The 24,817-nt window shown below is 34.0% G+C and overlaps 1 protein-coding gene across 1 annotated transcript; it reads right to left on the bottom strand.

Annotated features, from left to right (window-relative positions):
* Positions 1-2,558: 2,558 nt before the first annotated feature.
* Positions 2,559-4,110, bottom strand: LOC113328777 (CASP-like protein 5C1). Its single transcript, XM_026575789.1, has 3 exons — positions 3,806-4,110; positions 2,916-3,051; positions 2,559-2,830 (listed from the first exon to the last, which is right to left on the bottom strand). Exons 1-3 carry the CDS (start codon positions 3,919-3,921, stop codon positions 2,657-2,659), a joined length of 426 nt encoding a protein of 141 aa, XP_026431574.1. The 5' UTR covers positions 3,922-4,110; the 3' UTR covers positions 2,559-2,656.
* Positions 4,111-24,817: the final 20,707 nt, after the last annotated feature.

The following is a 24,817-nucleotide window of genomic DNA, read 5'->3' as shown; positions in this document are numbered from 1 at the left end:
TAGTTTTCGATTATTGGTTTGATTGAGTGATGGTTGTTGAAACTTTCATTGCACCTAGTTTGATTATTCTTGGGAGGCTTATCTTCTGACATAAGGGTCACTCAAACTAAATCAAAGTTTTGACGGGATCTTTAGAACTATTGTTAGATCTAAAGAAAACTTGTGATCATCCATTGTTAACAGACTTCATTCTATGTTTGACCGATCATAAGTGGATTCAAGTTTGTGTTGTGCAGGTACATAAAAAGGAAATTGAAGACTTGAAGAACAAGAAGATTTTTCTTATTGGTTTAGATTTTGATGATCATAAAGTCGTCTAGATCGATAACTATCATTTGGTTATATTCTTCAATATCCGAATCTAATAGTTGTGAATCTGAATCTAAGTTACTGATTTGGAATTATGTTACACGACAAAGGAGTTTACTAGTTTAAACAGAAGAGACTTTTTCATAACTCAACAAATCTTTGTCTAAAAAATTAATGGAGTAGTTACCAACCAGATTTGTTCCTTTACTTTTTGGAAGATGATCAAGATGAGTTGAGTTCTTAAGAGTTTACATCGGTAAAGCAACTCAACATAGTGATTTCTGTCTTGGGACTCACGTGCGTAACTAGTAGGTCGTAGACGCAGGGATACTGAGGGAACTAAGTAACTATATAGGGGTAGATTACTTGGCCTCAACTATATAAATTTGGCATTGTACTTTGTATATCAGATTATTTATAAGAGTATTCAGAACTGTACTAGATCCCGAGGTTTTTCTGCATTTGTGGTTTCCTCGTTTACAAAAATCTTATTGTGTCATTTACTTTTACTTTTCGCAATTATAATTTTTTTTATTATAATTAAAAGTAAATACACTTGTACATTAATCCTAATGACTTTCAATTGATCCTATAGTCAATCGCTGGTACCATAACTATTGTAGAGTAAATATCAAGTTGTTGTATTTCCTATACTTTGTCCATAGACGATCACACTTGGTATTAGACATATAGGTTGCAACTAAAAACGTGGTGTATTTGGGTACCCTCGTCATTTCAAAAGTCTTATTTTAGATTGAGATTTATGGTTCAGTTCTGGATAACAATAGAAGGAACAAAAAATCAACCATATACTGATTGGGGAGATAACTTAATCATAAGATCATGTCTTTCATGGATACAAAATATACAATTCAGACTAGTGTTTTGTCCAATAATGTTTTAAAATCTCTACATATGATTGTTCAAAGTAGGTACCAGAGGATGAAATTCAGAGTAAAGAAAAGAACATTATATCACTGATTTCAAGGCCTGACGATCTTTTTCAGCAAATATTTCAACTTTTTTTAAATAATTGGCGAGTACAATTGGTCAATGAAATAAATTCTTTCATGATACGATAGAGTCCTAACTACGTTGTTATATTAAAGAGTTGTACTCCAATGACCCAACCAAGAACGTAACATATTTAGAATCTGATGATGCTTAGAGGGAAAAGAAATCGAAAATTTTAATGTGTTAAAATTGGAGAAATTCTTCGCAATTTATACAAGGTTCAATGTCAACAGACGCTTTCGAAAAGAATCCACTAATAATATATCATGAAAAGACACCTCATGGAAAGAAAAGTTGTCTCATAATATACTCAGGGGCGCTGTCCCTAGACCCAGTGACCTTACCTATCAGGTCGAACATAGTTGGTGGGGATGCCTCCCCGTGATCCTATTTCGTAGAGCCAAACATTTATTAAAATATGCAACAATTTTAAAGTCAAAAAAGGTGAATTTATAGATAGCGGATCTCGAAATAGACATAGTTTTTCATCGAAAGAGAGGTGGGAATTCAAGTAACCAATCATAATGCACACATAGATAGGAAAAGAACTCTTGTAACGTTTTTTTAATGATTTTATGGTCAAATCATTTTCTTATGTGATACCATTAAGTGTGTGTATACGTTATGATATGGCCAATCTCCTAGTGATGATTTTTTATTTGTATGAGAACATTGTGTTTAAGATTAATATGTTGGGGCTCTTAAATATCACCACCGTGATAATAGAGTATTTTATCTTAAGAATAATTATAATGTTATTGGCATCAATAATCATAATGTTATTGGCACAGAGTTGTGATATGGGGCTGTTTGGTAATCATTATTACAATGAATTATCAGCCCATAATCAATTATATTATTCATAATGGATGATGTATGTGTTTGGTAGCATCATAATTGAAAAAATTCATTATTTTCAGAGACGGAAAAAAATTGTTTAAAAATTATTATAATCAATTATTTTTTCTTAATAAAATTGAGTTGTGTTTTTTCTTCTTATTTTCTATCAACCACCAAGTGATAGTTAAAAAAACACTCGGGAACTTGGAAAAAAATTCTAGATCATTGTGTTTTCCACTCCTTTTCAAGAGCATTTTTCAAAGATAATCAATTATTTGAGAAAGGTGTTTGTAAAAATTTATTATAAAAATGATTATCCTAAAATCATAATCATAAATAGATAATCATAAATTTTGTCAAACGACGCCATTGGCAACAATATTTATAAATAATATGTCAAGTCATGCCTACTTGAACTTTGATAAGAATTTTCAAACAAGAATTTAATAAGAGTTTGTGATTTAAAAAGGCTTGAAAAGCTGAAAAATGATAATCACACTGAAAGAAATATCCAGAGACAGAGAAGAGCTGAAGCGCCTGTGGAAATCCAGGTGAAAAATGCCCACATCGCAGCAAATTTGTAGCTGCTAGCTCCCTTCAAAAGTGGTAAATAGCTGATGATGGCTGCAGCTGAGCAGGCCGCTGCTAGAGAGAGAAAAGAGAGGATCTGCAAGTAATTTTGTTAAGTTATTAACCAATGCAATCAAATTACTGAAGTAGTATTTAAACTTTACTGAGGTAAGTATGTTTACCGCATCTCCAATAATAATGGCCAATCTTATTATTCTTGGCCGAAGAAGTGGGTAGCCGGTAAGATCAGAGTATCCTTGTGCAAATGCCAAGGTCAAGCTCCAGGGCACCATCAAGCTCATTATCATCAGTAAAAAGCTGTTACATGACAGTTACATAAAGCAAACATGAATGTAAATAATATAGAGCCATTAATTAGATACATGGATCACACGAAATGACTCGAAATAAATCTGTTACAATGAATCTGTATAAAGCAAACATGAATACAACAGTATAAAGGCAGGAATTAAACCCGGGAATTAGGGTTGGGACCCAAGGATTGACCCTATCTTGGTCCGCCTAAACCCGGCCCGCCAAGGACCGTTGCCTTTAACAAGCTAGGTTAGGGCAGATAGTCCTGGTGAGGGTCAGCTCGTGGGTTACCTAATTTTCTTACTTTTTTTTTTGTTTGAATATTATCGGTTTAGGGTATAAACTGAACAGGTCACCTCTAAGTCAGTTCAAAAACAGTCAATTTCAATTTAATTTAATCATCAATAGCAACTAATATATACAATTTTACCATCTTAAATGCCAAAATTTCATATCTAAAACCTAGAAAAGTGATCAATTTACATCCATTAATAATTAATCCGTAAACTTAAACAAAATAAAAAACAAGATCAACCCTTACATAGACTCATTCATACGATGTTTCACATATCAGTAAATACCCGCATCAATAAAATGAAAGATCAAATCTGAATCAACTCATCATCTAAATAAATTACAACAGAATATTTAGTAGAGATATATAGTCAGGAGAGAATGATAAATTATGCATCAAATTATGTGCATCTCTAAAATAGCAAATCAGGTGGCAGGTTTAGAAACTCGGCAAAGATATTACCTGAAGGCTACAAAGTCGTACTCCTCCTTCGCCGTGGTCAAGAAACCAAGAGCACAACAGGAAAAGATGATCTGCATGATCCTCAATAACAAGCTAATGATCCTGATGATGGCCATCTCCCCCTGCTTCTTCTTCTTATTCACCTCCTTCTTCTGCTTTTTCAGATATTTGGAAAGAGCGCAACAAAGGTGATGCTGCCAGATGGAAATCTACAACAATGGAGCTCGCCAACAACAATTAGTCGCCTTGCTTACCTACAGAAATGTCTCAGAATTCAGCATATAAGAAAGAGCAAGTATAGATACACTTTTTGAGCAGGAATAATTAATCAAAAAGGATGAATTCTTATACTCCATCTAGCTCATTGCATGATTACTAGGTTGAAGGTTTCAATCCATCCAGCTCACTGCATGTTTAATTTTTCTACTTCTAATAAACAGTGTTAGTTATGTATTTTTGTAAGCAAATACGTTTAAGGCAAAATATGAACCACCATGAACTATGGTGGACCATACAACAATGGAGTCTTTCAGTCAAGCTTTACATTTCCGTCTCCCTTCAAAGATTTTATCGGCTCAAAATATAAAGCATAATTTTTTGGTTCAAAATGTGCGGTTATTTTTTTTGTTACATTACACGTAAAAACTATTTGATTGCCAAAAAAATGAACAGTTTCTGATTTGAAAGTTAAGTTCAAAAGTTCGAGTCTTATTGAAGTTTTGGTGTGAATCGAGATTTATTTGAAGAGTTCATATGTTTTGCGAAAATTTGACTCTAACAGCAACCTAGAGTGGAGACACGGAGCTATCGTGTTATTATATCCGAAGGTGGGATGGTGCAAGCGAGGTGAAGTTCAGCGGGCTTAAAAAGAATGGTGAAATGTGGGTGAGGAGGTGTTCGGTAGGAGCACATGCATTGCATATCCCTTTGATATAAAAATTCTCTAAAGAAAAAGAAATAAAAACAGAGTAGCTTTTCTTGAAAGGGTTTATGCTTTGAACTAGTAATAATGTTTGTTTGAGTGGGGTTATCCGTATTTACTACGATTGGGCGCTAGCAGGTTAAGGTTCATGCATGTAATCTCGTTAACTTGTTTAGCCAAGGTTTAGTGGGTGGGAGTGGAAGACATCTGATCTGACCTACATCTATTTTTCTCTTTCACTGTGTTGATGTCTTTATCTTAAGGAATATATTGCATTAAAACCATGCCATGAGGTTGCATGGTGGTTCCATGGCCCAAAAATTTATGCCATCAACGAATTTAACTTCCTACCAAGTGTCAAGTATGTTAAAGAAGTGGATTCCAGTGTTTGTAGTTCAATGAAAGCAGTCAATCGCGTACCATTGAAATGGGGAAAGAAATTTTGAATGTCACTTTTTTTAAATCCGAATCAAAGTCAAAATCGAAGTTTTTACTGAGCCAACATCGAAGTTTTCCCCCATCAGATGATGCGAAATTATGTTGTTCCTGAACCCTACGAGAAGCTGAAGGAACTACACATAGAAAAATGAATCTCTAAGGCTCTTTCTTTGTCCTGCATGCAGTTGATAGGTCTGCTGGTCCTAGGATTTGGCATTCATAGAGGCCAAAAGGCATGCACACGAATTAATTAACCCCAATTAATTGTCACAAAACCCCGCGGCTCTAAGCCTCTGACTAAGATTTTTTTATCCAGATAGCCTCCCATGGCTGGACCAATGACCAAACCTACTCCATGATGTCGTGATCTAAGAAAATTAATAGAATAATATCGAGCAAAATAAGAGATGTGATGAAATTAATTACAAAGAAATTTTAATGGATTAAATTAGAAAGATTTTATTGAATTGATGAAGGCAATCCGAATGGTTTTTCAGAAATCATTCGGAAAAATCGAGTACCAACAAAAGAAAGGAAAATTGAGTACCACCAAGACTGATGATCCAATAATGGTGTCACCATCTACTAGTAAGGTAGTGCATCCAGATTCCAAAACCACTCGAGAAAATTTGTAATCAAAGGGTTTGTGGAAGGCAGAAGTCCAAGAGATGAGGTTAGCTTTAACTTGGATTGCAACTTGAAAAGGATATTTTCTTTTTCCTTCGAATATATATGACTATTTCGTTCTCGCCAGATTTATTCCCACATAATGGCTGCTGGTTTACCATTATGCTAAAACGATACCTGCATACACATCACTAATGCGTAATGATATTCATTTCAGTGTAAATTTGTTAAAATCAAGAGGAACTCACCATAAAACCTACGTCAAAGAAGCAACTGCATAAGAATACAAAAGTAACAAAATTGTAATCTTCCTATGACTTTGAGTTGTTTGCAAAATCCTCGGCATGCTATGTCCTGCCATAGAGTTTCTTGAGTGTAACATCTGCAATTCAGATGATTCCCGATAATGTTAAGCATCGTTTTTCCAAAGAGAAATACTAATCAAACAACAACAAATCCTACACATCCATCACCTAACAACCTAATCTTAAGCTCAAGTGACTCGATAATTTTCTATTCAGAGTATTTGTTATATTTTACTGGGTACATGATATTCTGTTTTTATCATTGCCACACGAGGTTATGAAATTCATAATAGCATTTCCAGGCTAAGGATTTCTCAATTCAATTGTAACTAGTGTTGGTAGACCAAATTCATGAACAATTGATATGCCTTGCATAGTCTCAAGGCTGCTGCTCTGTCATGATTCACCTATGGCTATGCTTTCACGCTAACCACAAAAATATCAGTGGAAACCATGGGAGTCAATATTAAAGTGTCTTGGGGATAAATCGACTGAGTTGCCGTTGTTGTATCAGACTTTGCAGCCATCATAGTCGTCACTGTGTTCTATCTTAAAATTAAAAAACGCCAACCATGAGTAACAAATATGATACTTGACCACAATCTCATAATGAACTAAAAAACTCGAAACATTTCTAAAATTACGCATATGAAAACCCAAACTAAATAACCAAAAACCATTTCAAAAGTAAAAGACTCGTTTTCTGCCAAATACCAACAACATATTACAATTAACAACCTAATCTTAAGCTCAGGATCTTCAAATTATTGTCCAGTTTATTATCATCTCATCAATAAAACGCATAAGCACTAACAAAATTTGAAGGAACTCTAAATAATAATAGAATAAATAGGACATGAACTTACACTGAAACCCCTTTGAAAAAAAATTCAGAGAAACGAAGAGTTTACCATGATACCAGTAGTAGTAGATCCAGGATCTAATAACCATCTCACTCGGAAATTCAGGAGCAAGCAAGACTGACTTCCCTTTCTCAGTCAAATTATTGCACATACAACCCCTTGATTAATTGAGTGTAATAGTTTTATTAAGCAGCGTTATAACCTGCAGGGGTTTAATAAATTGCTCAAGGTTCCACCTCAATCTATAAACATGCTCCATCATTTGATCTCAGGCATCCTGATGCTGACATATGAATGTTTCTTAGCGCATATAATGACTGAAGGTTCTGCAATTCAAATGGTCCCTGATAATTTAGACTTGTTTTATAAAAGAAAAAAGACTAACCCAACAGCATGCCTTTCAGGAATTATTCTAAATAGTGAATGAAATCAAAAAGGAGTAAAGAGATAAGCTTTTTAGATAGATAAGTTCTAACTAATGAATTCAACGGTTAACGGTTCCAGCATAAACGAAAGAAAGAATGGGATGGCATCCCAGCGAAATCTTCGGCTCATGTTATGCTCATGCTATCTGTGAAGCCCCAACCTAATCACCTGCTTAGCTAATAAGATTACTACTAATTTAAAATATCAAAATCTAGATTAATGATCTTAAGAATATCAGTTACATAAAGTAATCCCAAAAACAAACCCATACGCTCTGATATAACATTAATGAAGATCTCTCGAGTGATACAAATATAATACTGTGATGTTTAACAAAGAAAGAAAGAATATATACATAAAGAGGTAAACAAACGTCTTCAGTTCGCTAAAACTTTAAGCTACGAAAACGGATATCGTCGCGCGCACCTTTTCCTCTGATTACTGAAACTGAAGTGGGAACGAGTGAGCACATCATCCCAAAGGGTGCCCAAAGGAAAAGTATAACCCTCAAGTAATCACTAACATACTTCTAAAAAAAATAGATTAATTAAAGTATAACAATAAAGGAAAACAATTGACACGTCTCTTCTGAAGTCAAAATGTAATATCGAAAGACGACATTCAAGGAACAAAATAAGAAGATGACATTTTAGAGAATAATCAACATACAACAATCAAGTATGATATGCATACGCATGATTTCCCTAGATAATATATAACATAATATTGTTACGACCTCCCGTCCTATTAGAGACGGAAATTTATTATATAAAATAAAAGTAATAATATTCTCCACGACATCTCGCCTAATAGAGCTTAACGAGAAACTGTGGGGAGACCACAGACATTCCTCGCAGGGAAATAACTCAATGCATATCTTATTATACGTACAACAATCACCAAGCATCGAGATATAACATTTGGAGAATCTATCATCGCATGTCACACCACATACCAATCCGATTACACACATAAATGCTCACAAGAAGTAAGTGTACATCATGCTCGTAGATAAGAACAAAGCTTAATGATTACAAAAGGATTACAAGAGTTCCCACCTGTTTTGATGACAAGCCTCGCGTACCTTGAGATCCTCAATCCACTGGTTCATTCTTTATATCGATCGTTGTTAATAACAATTAACCTTTTCTGCTTCTTTCAAAACTCAATCGGTAGCAGCATCAACACTGTCACCTTCCCCATCATATAACTAACTACTAAACTTTGAAGAATCACTCACATTAAATTAATCTAGCTTCGTCGACGAAATCGACCGAAAGAAAGAAAGAAGAAAAAAGAATGAAAGAGAAAGAAGAAAGAAGAAAGAAAGAGAAAGAGAAAAGAGAAAATGGTTTCTCATCGACACGTCTTGGTGAAGATAAGCCCAACGAAAATACCAAGGCACCCATGCTTGGATAAGGCAGCCAGTTCGGTCTATGGATACTTATCATATGATATCTTCTTCATCCGGTATTCGAATGACACGTTCGAGTAGTCTATTTCACATAATTTTTCGAGACCTATCCATCGATACTAGTTTCATATCTAAATTATTATTAGATTAATTTATATTAATTAATGTTTATGTTAAATTAATCGATTCACTAGCGGCTAATCGTGTCTTGACCGGTCTAATATCGTTGACGAGCTTGAGGGTCCTTACACTATCGCACTAGAGTGAAGAAGTATTATTGTCTTAAGGGATGATGATTCATAAGGGCATCGTGCATGAGTAGGTTAGATGAAACTAATGCTACTCGAAGAGTACACAAATTTTATGGCTACTCGTTCTGCATGAGGATTGTAGATAGCTTCCTAGAAATTTATTGTTGTACATTTTTACTTATGTAAAACAAAATTAGTCATAAAAACCCAAGGTGACCAAACTTGTGGTACAAAAACCCCCCTCAAATGTTGGGATCCATTAAAACTCCATCGTAAACAAAATTGATACAAAAACCCAAAATTTTACAAAATTGATACAAAAACCCCAAATTTTATGATGAAACCAAAATAAAATTTGATGAAACCAACATTTAAATTTGCGGTTTTTGTGTTAATTTTGTTTTGATGAGGTTTTTGTGTTACTTTTGTTTTGATGGTTTTTTTGTGGAAGGATGGTGACAGCTCTGGGGTTATAACTCGCGGACTCATTAGTGGTAATGGTGGTGTCTCAATTGTATAAAATTATGGATAATTATGTAAGATTATTTATCATGAATAGTGGATTGCTAGTTAAATCCTTCTTAATTTTGAGGCGAAGCCCGAAAAACGGAGCATTCTGACGCCTGAATTAGTAATACTTAACCTAAACCAACTTTAATCCACTTATGTTATGTCGAAGAACTAACATAACTCACCTATGGATTTCCATATTAGGCCACAAAAATTTCACACCATATTTTTCAAAGGTGGTAGAAGTAGGATGCGATACTCATTATAAACCGCTAATGAATTGATATATAAATTGGATGTTGTAATTAAAACGTCTAAACATGGTTTCAGAAGACCGTCCATTGAAACAGGAATTCAAAATGTAAATGATGCAATTCAAACTTCTAACATTTTTTCATTATGCATATTACAACATAAGATATCATCATTAATTAATGGTTAATTAGTGTTACATTCATATGACTAATTTTCAAATTCAAATCAAAAGTTTTTAAATCTAATACAATAAAAATATCAACAACTTGTCAGTATGTGTGGCTAACCCAAGCAACATGTTTAATGTATATAATTTCTCATGTGGAAAAAATATCGTTTTTGGAAATTAAAATTCGCAATTATATTTTCAAAAAAATGGAAAGTTTTACGTGGAAGTAAATTCCTTACTCTGGTTGTTGGTTTTTTACATTGCAATCAAATCTTTGTGATGGTACCATTGGATATAAAAATAGTGAACAACATATCCATTTCATCCTGATACTTTTCAAAGTACAAAATTGATAAAGAAAATCAAAATATTTTATAATTCTTATACGCAAAATCAAACTATCAGTACGTGTATATATTTTCCCCTTTTTAGTTACTTTGTTACTGAATTATCCAATCAATGTGGTGATCCTAATTTTTGCCTCTCATTGAATGTTTTCTTATATTCTTAAAATTTGATTCCTTAACTGACATATCCCTTTCGTATTTCAGATATTGCTTCTTTCATCTAGCACAAAATATATAGCATTGTTGATTATGAAGTCATTCGACAACATGAAATCTTATTTAGAGGGGAAAAGTTCCTCTTGTTTTCTTTGCGTACTCATGGTTCCTATATTAGAGTTATGCCATTTTTTAACTCACCTATCCAACAAATAGTATGATCATAACAATATGATAAGATTGTAAAATCATTAGGATTATCTACTTCGATTTAATATATGAGAAATTCGTGTAAGAGATGTTGTGTTTCTTAAGAATCATACAAAAACCTCGAGTGACTGAAATATATATATGAAAAGGATAGTGTTGGATAAGCGTGTTAAAGATCAAGAAAGCTTATAATAGCATTGATGGTAATCAGTTGTGTCATGTACCATTTTTTTCTTTACTTTTCAATCTTGTTTTTTGTGTTTTTCTATGGGGACATAATTCAAAAATCATTTCAAAATTATGGAAAAGCCTATACGACACATGTTGATTTCCTAAACAAAAGGTACAAATAATTGGATGGGTTGATCCTAAAACAATCATTAAGTTATTAAGAAGGCCAAGAAAATGGTTACCATCTAGAGGCACACTAAATCCATACGAGTCTTTCCATTCCCATGTATAAAACCAAAAGTTGCTACTATTGGAAGAACTAATTTAGGTGCAAATGATTATCGTCCAAGATAACATGTGCCATAATAACATTGACAACTTTTATCAAAATGCTCTTCCCTAATATTGCTACCTTTAGGAAGATAATGATTGTAACTTTAAATCTTGATTATTTAATCGTAGAACTTCGATTCAAGCTCAGTTGGTGCACAATCAATCAACTGAAGATATATGTGTACTAAACTATGAATTGGGAAAATAAGCCCCATCTAAGATGATATTTTGGGGCTAATAGGTCTTTCCTCTTGCAATCTTGAACTTTAGTAATATTAATGGTGTATGGTTTAGGCCCAACAAACACTAATCCCGAGCGTTGGTATGTTAAAAAGCTAATAATGGATTCGAGATGAGTTGAAACTGGAACATTAAATTCAATCATTTTCTCAAAAAATTGAAAGTAAGAAAATGAATTAAAAACTTTTAGAAACCGAAAAAGATGAGAAAAGGAACACTCAGAGCTTGTGCGCATCTTATTCATTCACTAGTTATTACATAATCTGTTATGATGCTTTAAATATTTGGTATCTTCCTTGGTCAATCATGCTAAGAACAAATCTTCACAATACAATGTTATCGATGTCGTAAAAACACAGAACTAATATCGTCCACTACTACTCACCGATATCCACCACCATAAAAATCACCGGTTGCCATTATTTCTTCCACGATAACAAATGTTACCTTCTATACCACTCAACCGCATCCACCCCTCACTAACACCCTCCACCGCTTCTACCGCCGCTACTTATTCAACTACCATTAATAATGTCTATTGATATAATTTTTATTATGTATTATTATTTACTCATCGAATATATATTTATTATATTAATTAAGCGAAATGAAAAATTAATAAACCATTCATTATTAGAAATTAATGAGACACCACAAATTAATAACTCATTTATGCTAATATTAAAGTTGAACAAACCACGACGATAGATTTAACTTTTTCCTAGATAAATCTTGACCACTCTTTATCTAAGCTAAGTTAGCCAAACTGTGTTTTATATTCTAGATATTTATCTGAGAAACTAGTTATCACCTACTTTATGAATATTTCGTGTTCGCCAAAAAGATAGTTATAATTAAAGTTAATAGAGCATTGCTCGGTTGTACCCACCAAGCGTTGGTATGTCAAGGTTGTCATATTTTAGTGTCAAAACTCAATTAGAGTCGCTTGATTAAATGTACTAGAAACCAACTTCGTTTTAGTTAAACTAGAAAGTCTAAGAATGTTGAGACATACAAGTATTATTCTGAAGATCGTGAAGACGTGTAAAAGGGTAAATATGATTTTATTAATCACTTAAAAAATGTGAGGAAATTCCCAGCCGAAACACTTATCATCCAATTTTTTTTTGAAGACACTGGAAAACTTACGGTTGGGAAAGTACCACCGTATAAAATAACTAACGGTTGGGATCTCAATTTTTACAAAATTAACGCCTGGGAGTTCTTGATGTCCAAAGCGTTATACATAAGTTACGGCTAGGATACGATATCCTAGCCGTGATCGTCTTAGAAACCCTAAAATAATCAATAGAACCTATTTTTTCAATCTAATGGTAAAATAACTGCTGGGTTTTTGGATTCTTACCTGGTAGGATCCATTTGTGGAGGATTTGAAGGTGTTTGAATATATTGGTTCACCATATCTCCATTAAAAGGAACATCAATAACTTGCCAAGTTTTAGAATCAGGGTTCAATCGGATATATATTGTCACTCTTGATCTTGTTGCCATTTTGAGAATCAACTTGAGTAGAATCGAATCACGTTAAGCTGCTTTGGAGAGTGTTTTTGAGAAGAAGAAGAGAGAAAATGAATGCCTTTTGATTTTTTGCTTTGATTTAAGATTAACTTTTGAATTTAATAAATTTTATTATATTAGGATTTGATTTTAAAATTGATTCACCGACAAAGGATATATCTGATTTTTTAATCACTTAAATTTCCCGTTATCCGTATTTTGCCTACCCAAAGTACATTAAACCCCCAAAATTCTATTTGGGTGACGCCCCAGTAATAAATTCTTCATAAAACCCCTTAGATTTGTTACTTTTACACCGGGTGCATTGTTGTTTTGCCTCCTCATGCTTTCAATCGTGTCACCCAGCAGGTAACCAAGATATCAAAATAGACGGTTGGATATTTTTTTTCTGCCACACCTGATTTAATATCAAGTCTTAACCAATTTCATGACAAGAAACATCTTGATGGGGGGAAATTTAGATGGGGATGTGGGAGACAAGTAGGAAGCGACATGTGTCAACTTTATTTTGAAATTTTTTAACTAATTCACCGATCGACTATACAACGACATCTATGTTCATCGATGGAATACTCACTGAAGAGCAAGAATTGATGATCCATTTTGACATCGGTGGAGGCAAAAATTCTTATGTATAATGCTTTGATCATGAATAAACTTAGAGTAATTTTCTCGTAATGAAGAAAGATGGTAAATGAAAAATTTGCTCATAATAGTGATTTGTTGATTCTTGATGTGGATAATAAGACCCAGGGTAGGAGTTTGTGGAAGAACGTTACTAACGTGATGACGATGGTTCAAAATACGACGATTTTCACGGTAAAAAATGGTAAAGGTATTCGCTTTTGGAAGGATCGTTGGCTAGATAGGGGAAAATTGCAAGACCTTTTTCCTGTTGTTTACAAGGCGGCGAAGTCTAAGGACGCAACAATTTATGACATGATAGAAAATGGAGGTTGGGTTTGTGATTTTAGGAGACCACTAAATTCTAGTGAGCAATTAGAATGGGATCTTTTGAGGCGTGACTTAAATCGTGTCCCTGAGTTTGTTGAAGAGGACGATGAATTGGTGATTATGGAAAACTTTAATACCTCTAGGTGTTATGAAAGACTATCAGGAAATCATGAAGAGTGCGGTTTTGATAAGTTCCTTTGGAAAGGTAATTTATTATTTGGGCTACTTTTCTTCATTCGTTACCTACCAGGGATATGCTTCGACATCGAGGTGTGAACATTGATAATGAACTGTGTGTTCTATGCAACGACGTCGGGAGTCAGCTAATCATATGTTCATTCATTGTAAGTACTCTTTTGAGATTTGGAATTATTTCATCAAATCCTTTAGGATATCCTGGCCTCTTCCAAATACTTTGATTCAGCTGTTCGAAGCATGGTCTAACAATGTGTTGCAAGGGAGAGGTAAGGTCGTTTGGCAAATCCTTCATTATGCGGTTTGTTGGATTTTGTGGAAGGAAAGGAACGGAAGAGTTTTTGGAGAACGTCACAAGATTGTGCAAGAAAATATTTATTTGGTTAAGCAATTGGAAGTCTTATGGTCTTGCGACAACGATACTTTTAAGTACGTTGATCCTAACTTAATTTGGAGTAATTGGGACACTTTAATGTGTTTGTAATTTCGTTGTATTAACCTTCGTTTGATCTTTGGTTCTCTTTTTTCTCTTTAATATAATCTTCTCTTCCAAAAAAAAATAAACATAGAGTTGAATCTTTTTCTTCATCTTTTTGTGATTAAAACAAGAACATAACGTTGCTTCATTCTCAAATATTTAGTTTTCATTTTGATCAATTTAGTGTTTAAACTGTTAATATGAAACAGTGCGTATTTATATTGCTGAGGCACAATTGCTTGCTCCATGATGCATCCCTTCAAATCTCCCTATATGCTGTGGAACAACATCACAAGGATATCATTACAGCATTAATTTTCTATGTGCATTTCCTCCATCATTTTAGTCTTCAAATAATTATATAGCATGAGAGTTATCAGCTCATATCAAACAAGAATTTATGATGAGATGCTAAGGTTGATACAATGATTGTTTAGCCATTGAGGGGAGAGAGATAACTAACATGAATACATGTTTTCCGTTTTTTTCTTTAAAAGAACTACTTGAAGACCGAGTATATTAGGCTGGTTTGGTAATGTTTTTGTTTTTCCAAACGCACTTTGAAAATCTATATATGTCAATAATTTTTGAATTTGGTGTTTGGTAAAAAAATATCAAAGTGGGTTTTATCCAAAACACTTCTCAAATTCCTCAATTTTTAAAAACTAAACTATTCTATGATACCATTTCATTTAATTTGTCAAAAATAAAAATAAATATTAAATAAAAAGGTGTTGGAGCGCAAATTGTTGTCCGACTTCCAATCTTTGACCTGTAATTTTTCTTGTTTTTTTTCTCTTTTTCTAATTGTATGCCTTCGGTGGTGTCTTTTTTATTAAATAAATAATTAATTTTTGTTTGATTTTTTTGTTTAAAAATTATATAAATATATATATATTAAAAAGTGGTTAAGTAAAATATTGTTTTTTAACATTCATAATGAAAGTAATAATTTGTAAGTTTAATATTTTATATATTTATATTTAATAGGAAAAAAAATTTAATTATTTTTAAACCCAATAAAATTGAATAAAACTATTTCAGAGATATGTTTGTTTTTGTCATTTGTCACAACAACAGTGTCTGAATATGATATTTTACCAAACACACTTTGATTGCTTTTTTAATCAATTCTAACATTAGTTAATATTTACCAAACATCTAACTGCTTTTTTCTCACAACACAGCATAGCAACGCACATCAGAAAAGTGCTTTTATAAAAGCCGCAACCAAACTAAGCCTTAGTTCACAAATTAAATCACGTTACTAAAATTACCATTAAGATAATTTATATATGTTACTAAAATTAGGAGAATTTAAAGAAGGGTAAATTTGATAGTATAAGATCAAAATATTTATTCATTAAAAACCCTCAAAATACTGTTGACACTGTTAGGAAATGATGGGTTTTCTTCTTAGGCCCAATTGCACACTGGGTGGATTTCCTATTTGGAGTTGGAAATATTTTAGGGAAGAGTTTAGTTCTTATTAGGATACTAATATTTGGTGGTCAAGTTTGTGTTCTCTGTATATAGGACTAGAATTGTAGGTTTGAGGTAATCCAACCTAGAAGAGTGGTAAATCCTTGTACTTAGAATTTTGTTTTCTTTGTTAGGGAGGATTGTGTGCTACTGTGAAGGTCAATATCCGTGTGAGAGAAAAACTTGCAGAGAAAGGATTTTGGTGTTCTAGTGTTTAGGGTTTGGGGCTTTTCCCTAAACCCAGTTTCTAGTGTTTTCATGTTTCTCCTTTGTTACTAGCAGCTGTAAAGAAGATGTAGAAGAGAAGACATGAGTCTGGTTTGAAGAGTGGTTAGAGAGTTGGTTTCTATGGTTTCTTCAATGGTGTTCTCGGGCATGTCTTGTTAACTCTTTGGTCATGTCTTGGATTTCGAAAAGAGCATGTAACGGTGTTTGATTTAATGGAAGTTTTTCTGGTGGTGTTGGCCGTGAATGTAGCATGTAAAGGTGAACCACGTATATCTTGTGTTGTGGTTGTGTGTGCTTCTTTATCTTCTGTCTCTCTTATTATTTCTCTCATGTTTGGTTCAAATCACCAATTACCCTTTGTGATCCTGTGTTCCGCTGCGCTCGGGATGGCAGCTTCCCAACAGACACATGTCGGATTTCTACTTGTTTCCCATGCCCCATCCAATTCTACTCCATCAAATATTTTCCCTTACATGGAAGGACCATCCAAACAATGTCCAACGGATACGACCGCCGATGTTGGGAGACCGGAGCTAGTAGCACCGAAGAGTATCTCGAAAGCTTTGCAACCTTCGGATCGAAAGCACTAGCTGATTTGATTGCAAGAAGACGAAATTCAGATGATTATACTCCGGTAAGCATGTACTCCCTATGTTCTTTTTTAATAGGCCAGTTTCTATAAATAAAAGTTTCAAAAAAATAGGCCAGTTTCTTAATTGGGAAAGTCAAATGTTATTTTAATTTTTTGGGACCACTTTTCTCTTAACTTCTTTTGATGACAAGTGTCATGTGGACCACTTCACTTTACTTCTTTTGCTAACAAGTGTCATTGGGACCATTTCACTTCACTTCTTTTATTGACAAGTGTCATGAGGACCACTTTCAATGATTAGTTCTTTTAATTTCTTTAAATTTCGCTAAAAACAAAACTGGCCTATTAAAAAAGAACGGAGGGAGTAATTTTTTATGATTCATTTGTGGCATGAGTTCAAATGTGACCTAAAAAGTCAACTTGGTTAAAGCTATTTTTTTCTCTTGGTGTTACAAGTATCTATTATTACCTATACCGGGGTCTGCTAAGGGGTATCTATTATTACCGGTACCGGACGGAGATATGATCTCAATTCCAGGATTGCCACGGTTTACGGTTCTGGAGTTACCTTCTTTCGTTTATGACGTAGATTTTTTCGCCCACTATGTACATGACTTGCACCGGCGGTTGAAGTTAGATAAAACCATTGACATCAAAAGGTTTCCAATGAGTGGATAATTCAAATGGGTTTAATTTCCATGAGGCTGGATAGCGAATCGGACACTTCTTTTTGTTGTCGACGTGCACTCAAGCATCTTAGAATATTGTTTTAGTCATGTCTTTTGTCCAAGAAGTACACATCATATGGCTTGGTTCGCATAAAATCTTAGTCAATGTAATCGTCATTCTCCAATGCACATCATCACAACAAGTGTAGGATCAATAGAACGGTCAGCTAGAGTTTAATTAAGAGATCAGAAATTAAAGTATTTTTGAACGAATAAATGCAGAATGTCTGTACCTGTAAACTTAGTAGTTGGTGGTGGTAGGTAGGTGCTCCTAACATATATATATATATATATATATATATATATATATATATAAATATAGACATCAGAAATATTGCGAGTATTATTGTCGCAAAAAATGCAAAATTTTGACTTTAGCTCTTTACAACTTGTTTTGTTCTGTAGCGGTCCTAGTGCAGGAGAACTGAGCTTAAAAACCCCAGATTGACTTTAAGACCTCACTTCTTGATTAAGGTAGGTGAATTTTAAGATGAAAATGATCTGCACTACTACAAAAAAAGACCCCAACATATGAGAACTTGTGCATCGGTAGGTCTTTGAGAAGATTACTTGTAATTCAACAACTGCTCAAGTATTTGAGTCTACAAAATCAGTTTTCAGATAATGGCATGCAGCTAGGTGAGGCAAGTGCTCCAAACACTAATTTTAATTTATAAGGCTTTATTTTACAACTGAAATTTTTGATATAAACACTTTGGTAAAACCCTTAAATTTGTTACTTACACACCTGGTGCATTGTTGTTTTGCCTACTCATGCTTTCAATCGTGTCACCCGGTAGCGTAACCATGATTTCAAAATGGAGGGCTAAATTATTATTTTTCTGCCACACCTGAATTATCATCTAACTGTTTTTCAAAATAAAAAACATAGAAAATTGAAACTTAGATTAGGAACCGAGAAGCACTGCTTTTCCTATACATGAATATGTTGTCAATGTGATTTCGAGCTTAAGAAACTCAAGCTTATTAGTGGGTACTACAAAGTGATTTAAAAGTGCGATGTGAAGAAGTACCACTGCAAGTGGCAAAAAGGGATCGTGATATTTGGACGTATATTCAGGCACAAGATTTAGTCAAGAGGTGATCCACTACTTAAAAAACATAATAAAGAGTATTCTTGTTGGCCGCTAAAAAATCAGTTAAAATATAAAACAACAGCTTAGGCAAAATGCCCAGATTGGAAACTATTTGAAGTTTGTGTATTTAGATTTATCAAACTTTACTTGTCTTCTAAAATATATAATCCAAAATCAAAGGTTAATCAACTGAAAATGTGTTAGTTAATATATTATTGGCCACAAAATAAATGACGCCAAAAACTTTGTATACAAAGTTGATTTTTTCCGATAAAACGGTCCTTAGAGTTAGTCATCTGCCATTGACCCCTTTCTGTCTGGTTCATGAAGCTAACGTTTATGATGAACTAGTAGTCCTGTAGACAGAGTTGTTAACGGTTGTGTTTGAGTAATTTTCCAAACTTAGATTTCTTTTAACGACCCCAAATCTACTCCTGTAAACTAAAACCCTGTAAGTGTCCCGTAACATTGTCTTGTTACCTTCTTCTGACCCATAATTATTTTTTATTTTTTTTATTTTTTTGTTTTGACATACAAAGTTACATGTTGACTCAGAGTGCTTGCAACAGCCATGAAGCTGCAAAATTAATGAGTAGCATTGGTCTCACTTTATTAATTATGGACTCCCGTTGATCTTAATTATTTCTAATCACCCGACATAACTCCATTTCCTGGCCAATCTCTGGCATTGGTATTTCAGTTGCAAAGTTGTAGTCTTATAGACTCGCCTCTTTAAAATTGTCTCTAGTTTTTGTAATTACCAAAATAAAGTCCAGATACATAATTATGAACTCACTTTATGGAGGAAAATGAATCAGCAAGAACCAAAAATTGTGACAATAATCATTTGGCATGAGCACGGAAAATGAACTTGCCGATCCATATAGATAAATGAAACTGGCAAATAGCTTGTGAGTGCGTCCAATCAAATGTCGACAAAAATGATAGAAAAGTCTTAGCAAATGGCACAGCCCTTTGCTCTTAGGAAATGAGTTCTTTCAGATGACGAAACGTGGCCCCCTTAAATAGGAGACTCAAGTAATCCATTTTAGGGTTTCTGTTCTAAATCATTACATTTCTTCTTAAACTACATAAGCATGTGTACCTTACTTATACTCCACACACAGACAGACAGACTGCGAACATACAGGCAAAAATGGATATCCATTTCGAACAACAACCAATGAACATGCATCTTGATGTATCCCACCATCAACTATATCCATTTTGGGGTTTTCTAACAACTATTGCTCAATGTGGAGGGCAATTATTGAACCAAATTAAAAGGTTAATTTCTCGTCTGAATGACCTTCTCAGTTAAAAAAAAAGTAGATTCCAGAATCCATAACCATGAAGGGAAATCACTACTGCTCTATACTCTTAGTTAGAGATATAACCCTCATCCAAGGATATTTTTTTTGGGCAGGTAAAAAACTGCAAAAGGAGATAGAAATTTTGATGTAAACAGCTAGACCATTCGAACTATATATTAGACTTTGTCATACAAAACATCGAAGTGGCTCATTAATTGAAAGGCACTAACTTTTCCATTTCCATTTTAAGATATGAAATTAGCTTGTTGTTGTTGGCAGCATTGACGACGTAATAATTCAAAACAGAAAAACCTTCACATTGAAGAAAAAGTTGGAGAAAACAAGGGTTTCCAAGATATTAATGTGAGTGGGTCTGGATTATTAATTCCAACACCTTCCCTGAATTAAAACACACATTTTAGATCATCATCGTTTTCATCCATGTAATCCAGTCCTCATAATTCATTTTAGAGAAGCATAATCCATCATCATACTATGTAACATCATCATCATAGTTCAATACTCCTGCAGACAAATTTTATCTTAATATGATCATCACTCTTTCTCTGTCAGATCACTCTCTATTTCTCTCTCAATTCTCCAATGATAATCTGTTTTGATATTTGGCACAAATCCCCTCAAGAATTTGCAAACCCAATTAAGTCATGATCTGATCATCATTCTTTCTTTCTGATCAACCTCTGTTTCTCAGTCAATTCTGAAACATTTCTTTGGTGATACAAACCTTCCCTGATCACTCCCTCTGTCTGGTGATGATCAGATGATCACTCTCCGTGTCTCGCCACACTCTATCTCTATCTCAATTCTGCTAGCCATGTTTAAACCTAATTCATCCATTATCCTCACTATTTTTCTCTCTCTTCTCATCACCACCGTCGCAAGGCCCGCAACTCTGCCACCACCATCACCCTCATCACCTCAAGGTCTTCAGCAGATACTCCCAAGTAATGGTGCTCGATCGACTACTCAAGAATGGCGTTTCTTAAACATGTCGCTGGCGTTATTGGTACCAGATATCGTTTTTTCCCAACATGCTACAGCAACATTCCGAACAATCACAGAAGCGATTAACGCTGTTCCTGATCATAGTTCAATGCGCACAGTGATTTATATAAAAGCAGGTACAATTGGATTTATCCCAATTTTTTAGGGTTTTCTCCTTATAGGGGCTTTTTTTTTTGGGTATTACATGGTCTAGTTCTTTTAGACTTAAGTAATTGTTTCTATATGACTTTGCATTTCTTTGATGTTTGGCTTTTTAGACTGAGCTGAGTTTACTGTATCTTATATTTTATTGAGAGTTTGTACAATGCACTTACTATTCTATTTTATTTATATAACTAATCATAATTTTTACTGATAAAAAAAAACAGGCAGATACGAAGAAGAGAACCTAGAGGTGGGTTCGCAGAAGACAAATATTGTAATGATCCGAGACGGGATCGGGAAGACGGTAATTACCGGCCACAAGAACGTTAAAGACGACCACGTACACACGTACCACACAACATCTTTTGGTAAGTAACACTCTAAACTAGGATTCTCATCCAATTACCAGAAGAAATTGCTAGGGGTGGGGTGGGCAGTTTTGCTTGGGGGTGTCTTTAGTAATTTGTTTTATATGGGATTTGATATGCATCCCAAAGCAAAATGGTCTCCCTTTTAGCAACCATGAAGCATGATTGACCTTTCCCTAGTTAGTCCAAAATTGACCGCATTGCTTGGTTAACCTTACCCGCACGACCAGCTTGCACATGTGGATGTTAGCATGTGAGCTGCACGTGTAAGTCAAAAACATGGACTCGAGACAGATATTTGGATAAACCTGTCCACGTTTTGCCATCTTAGCTTTGCCCAACAGAGACGAGTATTTCTTCTAGGTGGTGATCCAAATGGTGTTGTCCACTGAAGAGGAAAAATTCATAATTTAGATGGTTTCTATCAAGGGGTTGGAAACAATAAAAGAAGATAGATTTTGGTTTGTAAATGTGGATTTTGTTAAGTACATTTCAGTCTTCTTTGATTTTGTTAAGTACATTTCAGTTTTTTTTTGAGAATGTGATTAGGGCTGCACATGGGTCGGGTTGGGTCGGGTGGTGGGTTACCCGTCATATTTTATATCTTGCGGGAAATTGAAATCAATTTCAAATGAATCCCTAAATTTATTTAGAAAGTCAAGAAAAATCAACAATACATAGAGTTCAACTAGTTGGGAACAAGTTTTAAGTTGATTCATACCTTCAGTTCACTAATCAAGATTCAAGAACAACGAATTGACGAAGGAAGAAGAGTCTCTGTGACTCTGTCTCTGAGAAGGAGAGAAGAAGAGGCCGAAGTGATAGGTGTGGGCTGCGAGTGTGATGCTTAGTTAGGGTTAGGTATTTTATTTTTTCAATCCAATGGCTGAGATTCATTCTAGGATAGAAAATCTAAGGGGTAGCATGCTAGGGAATATTGGGCGGGTTGGTGGGTCGGGTCGGGTGAAGGAAGTTCCTACCCGCAACCGACCCAACATACGGTGGGTTTTCACGTGCCTCACCCATAGTCGACCCATACCTAGGTGGGTCGGTTCGGGTACGGGTATTTTTCGACGGGTGTGGGTCGGGTCGGCGGGTCGAGTCGGTTATGTGCAGCACTAGATGTGATGCCTCCGGGATAACTGACTCGAGGGTCGTGATCCAAAAGTCTAATATTTACACTCGCGCACCATTGATTGGACAACCCACCATTATCACAGCCCATAAGCGGGAAAAGTCAAATGATATCATAATTATTTTCCTACAACTTAGAGCATCTCCAACAGTAGGTCAAAAAAATCCTACGTGGATGTCATTGTTAGATCCCCATTTATACTAAAACTCACCTCCAGTAGTTAAGGTTACAAAATGTATTTTAGATTTAGATAAACACTAACAAAATGATATTTAGTTTGATTCCACATTAAAAATTATTTTTTTAAAATAAAATTGATGACATGGAATTAGTTAAGGGTTATCCCGAAAGTGTAGTTAAGATTTTCTTTAACACCTTCGTATTTAGTATTTGATCCCTCCTAGTTTGTAGGACCTAACCATTAGAGAAACTTTTATACTAAATGGGGATCTAAAATCCTATGTGTCATTCAAAAAAAAACTTTCACCCTCTGTTGGAGATGCTCTTAATTGTTTAATCAAATACACCTACAGTTGTTTGTTATTGAGTTGATCAAAACCAACATCCACGTTATTATGAAAACGGATTTAGTGTTTTAACTTTTAACATTCGCATTTCACGTTTTCTCTTTCACTTTTGTTTTTAAAGTTTAAGTTTGACAAATAACCATGTTTTAGGACATACCTAAAATTTTTAGGGCATACCATATAAAGATGAAAAAGGTTCTTAGAAAGTAATCTTAAAAGCCCCTTATCCAAATATTTTGCTTAATACCAAAACTGTCCTTATTTGCATTTTTAATTCTTAATTTATTTTTCTAAAATTTTTAAAAGAATAAATATTTTAAAAAGATTAAATTTTTTTAAAAATTAATATTTTGAGAAATTTATTTAATTTATTTCTTTTTCTTTTCAGTTATTTTTGTTGTTTTTCTTAAATTATTTTTTTAAGAAAAATATAAAACTAATTTATTTAAATAATATTTTTTTATTTTTTTCTAATATTTTCTTTAAAAGATAGTAAATATTTTTAAAATACATTTCTAAATTTTTTAATTTTATTTAAATTTAAAAAGAATAACAGAAAAATAAAAAAGAAAATTAAAATAAAAAATTAAATAATTCTTTTTAAGTATGGTTATGTTAGTTTCTTAAGCCCAGCCGAGTTAAAAGAACACTAAATCACCTTAATCAGTTTAACTTCGATTTTCTTTTCTCAACTAAATCACCTTAACCAATTTGAATTGGATTTTCTTTTCTCAACTGAATCATCTTAACCAGTTTGACCTGGATTATCAAGACACAACAACAAACCAACTTTTTTTGTGTGATTTACATGCTAACCAATTCATATTTTTTGGGAAACAGGTATTATTGTTCATGATTCTCGAATTCTTCCCGCGCCACAGTTCGTGCAATCCAAGAAGATCTTCCAAACCTATCTTGGACGACCGTGGGCTAACTATTCTCGAGTAGTGTACATGTCTTGTTGGATGGATGATCATATCAGTCCTCAGGGATGGATTCCTTGGAGTACTATAAAAAATGACACTGTCCCGGATACTCTTTTCTATGGTGAGTTCAATAATTCAGGTCCTGGTGCTTCAGTGTTCCCCCGAGCGAATTGGACGAGCTACCATAGGATTACTGCTCCAGAAGAAGTTCAGAGGTTTACCGTCACTCAATTCATTCTTGGATCGGCATGATTGCCTTCGACTGGAGTACCTGTTACTCCAGGATTATCAGATTGAAAGATTGTAAGAATAGTTGAGATTTGATAAAATCATAGTATTGATATATTCTTATGTATTAGACAACATGATACAATATTTATCATATGAAAATTTTCTTTACTTGCATGTCTTTTATTTTAATAGTTTGTTTTAATGTTCCCTGATAAATATTCCGTTCACCAAGTATGACCCCATAAAAAGAGAACCCATACAACCAAAAGTAACTTATCGAGTATCAAAAATATTTCCTTCAACTTTATAATAACATCATTGAGATAGATACCAGGAAAAGATATAGTCGAGAAACGTCTGTGATGGTTTCATCGAATCTTTTCAGCTTGGACATCAAATTTTAGAGCTTCTT

The sequence above is a fragment of the Papaver somniferum genome, unplaced genomic scaffold (assembly GCF_003573695.1).
Source record: "Papaver somniferum cultivar HN1 unplaced genomic scaffold, ASM357369v1 unplaced-scaffold_114, whole genome shotgun sequence".
Classification (NCBI taxonomy): Eukaryota; Viridiplantae; Streptophyta; class Magnoliopsida; order Ranunculales; family Papaveraceae; genus Papaver; species Papaver somniferum.
The sequence above is the reverse complement of the archived record's forward strand: the minus strand, read 5'-3'. Positions and strand labels throughout refer to the sequence as shown.

Coding starts and splice junctions, on each gene's coding strand:
- LOC113328777 (XM_026575789.1), bottom strand. CDS start 3,921: ATGGCCATCATCAGGATCATTAGCTTGTTATTGAGGATCATGCAGATC. Junction 3,052..3,805: donor TACGACTTTGTAGCCTTCAG/GTAATATCTTTG, acceptor GTCATGTAACAG/CTTTTTACTGATGATAATGA. Junction 2,831..2,915: donor CCATTATTATTGGAGATGCG/GTAAACATACTT, acceptor AATTACTTGCAG/ATCCTCTCTTTTCTCTCTCT.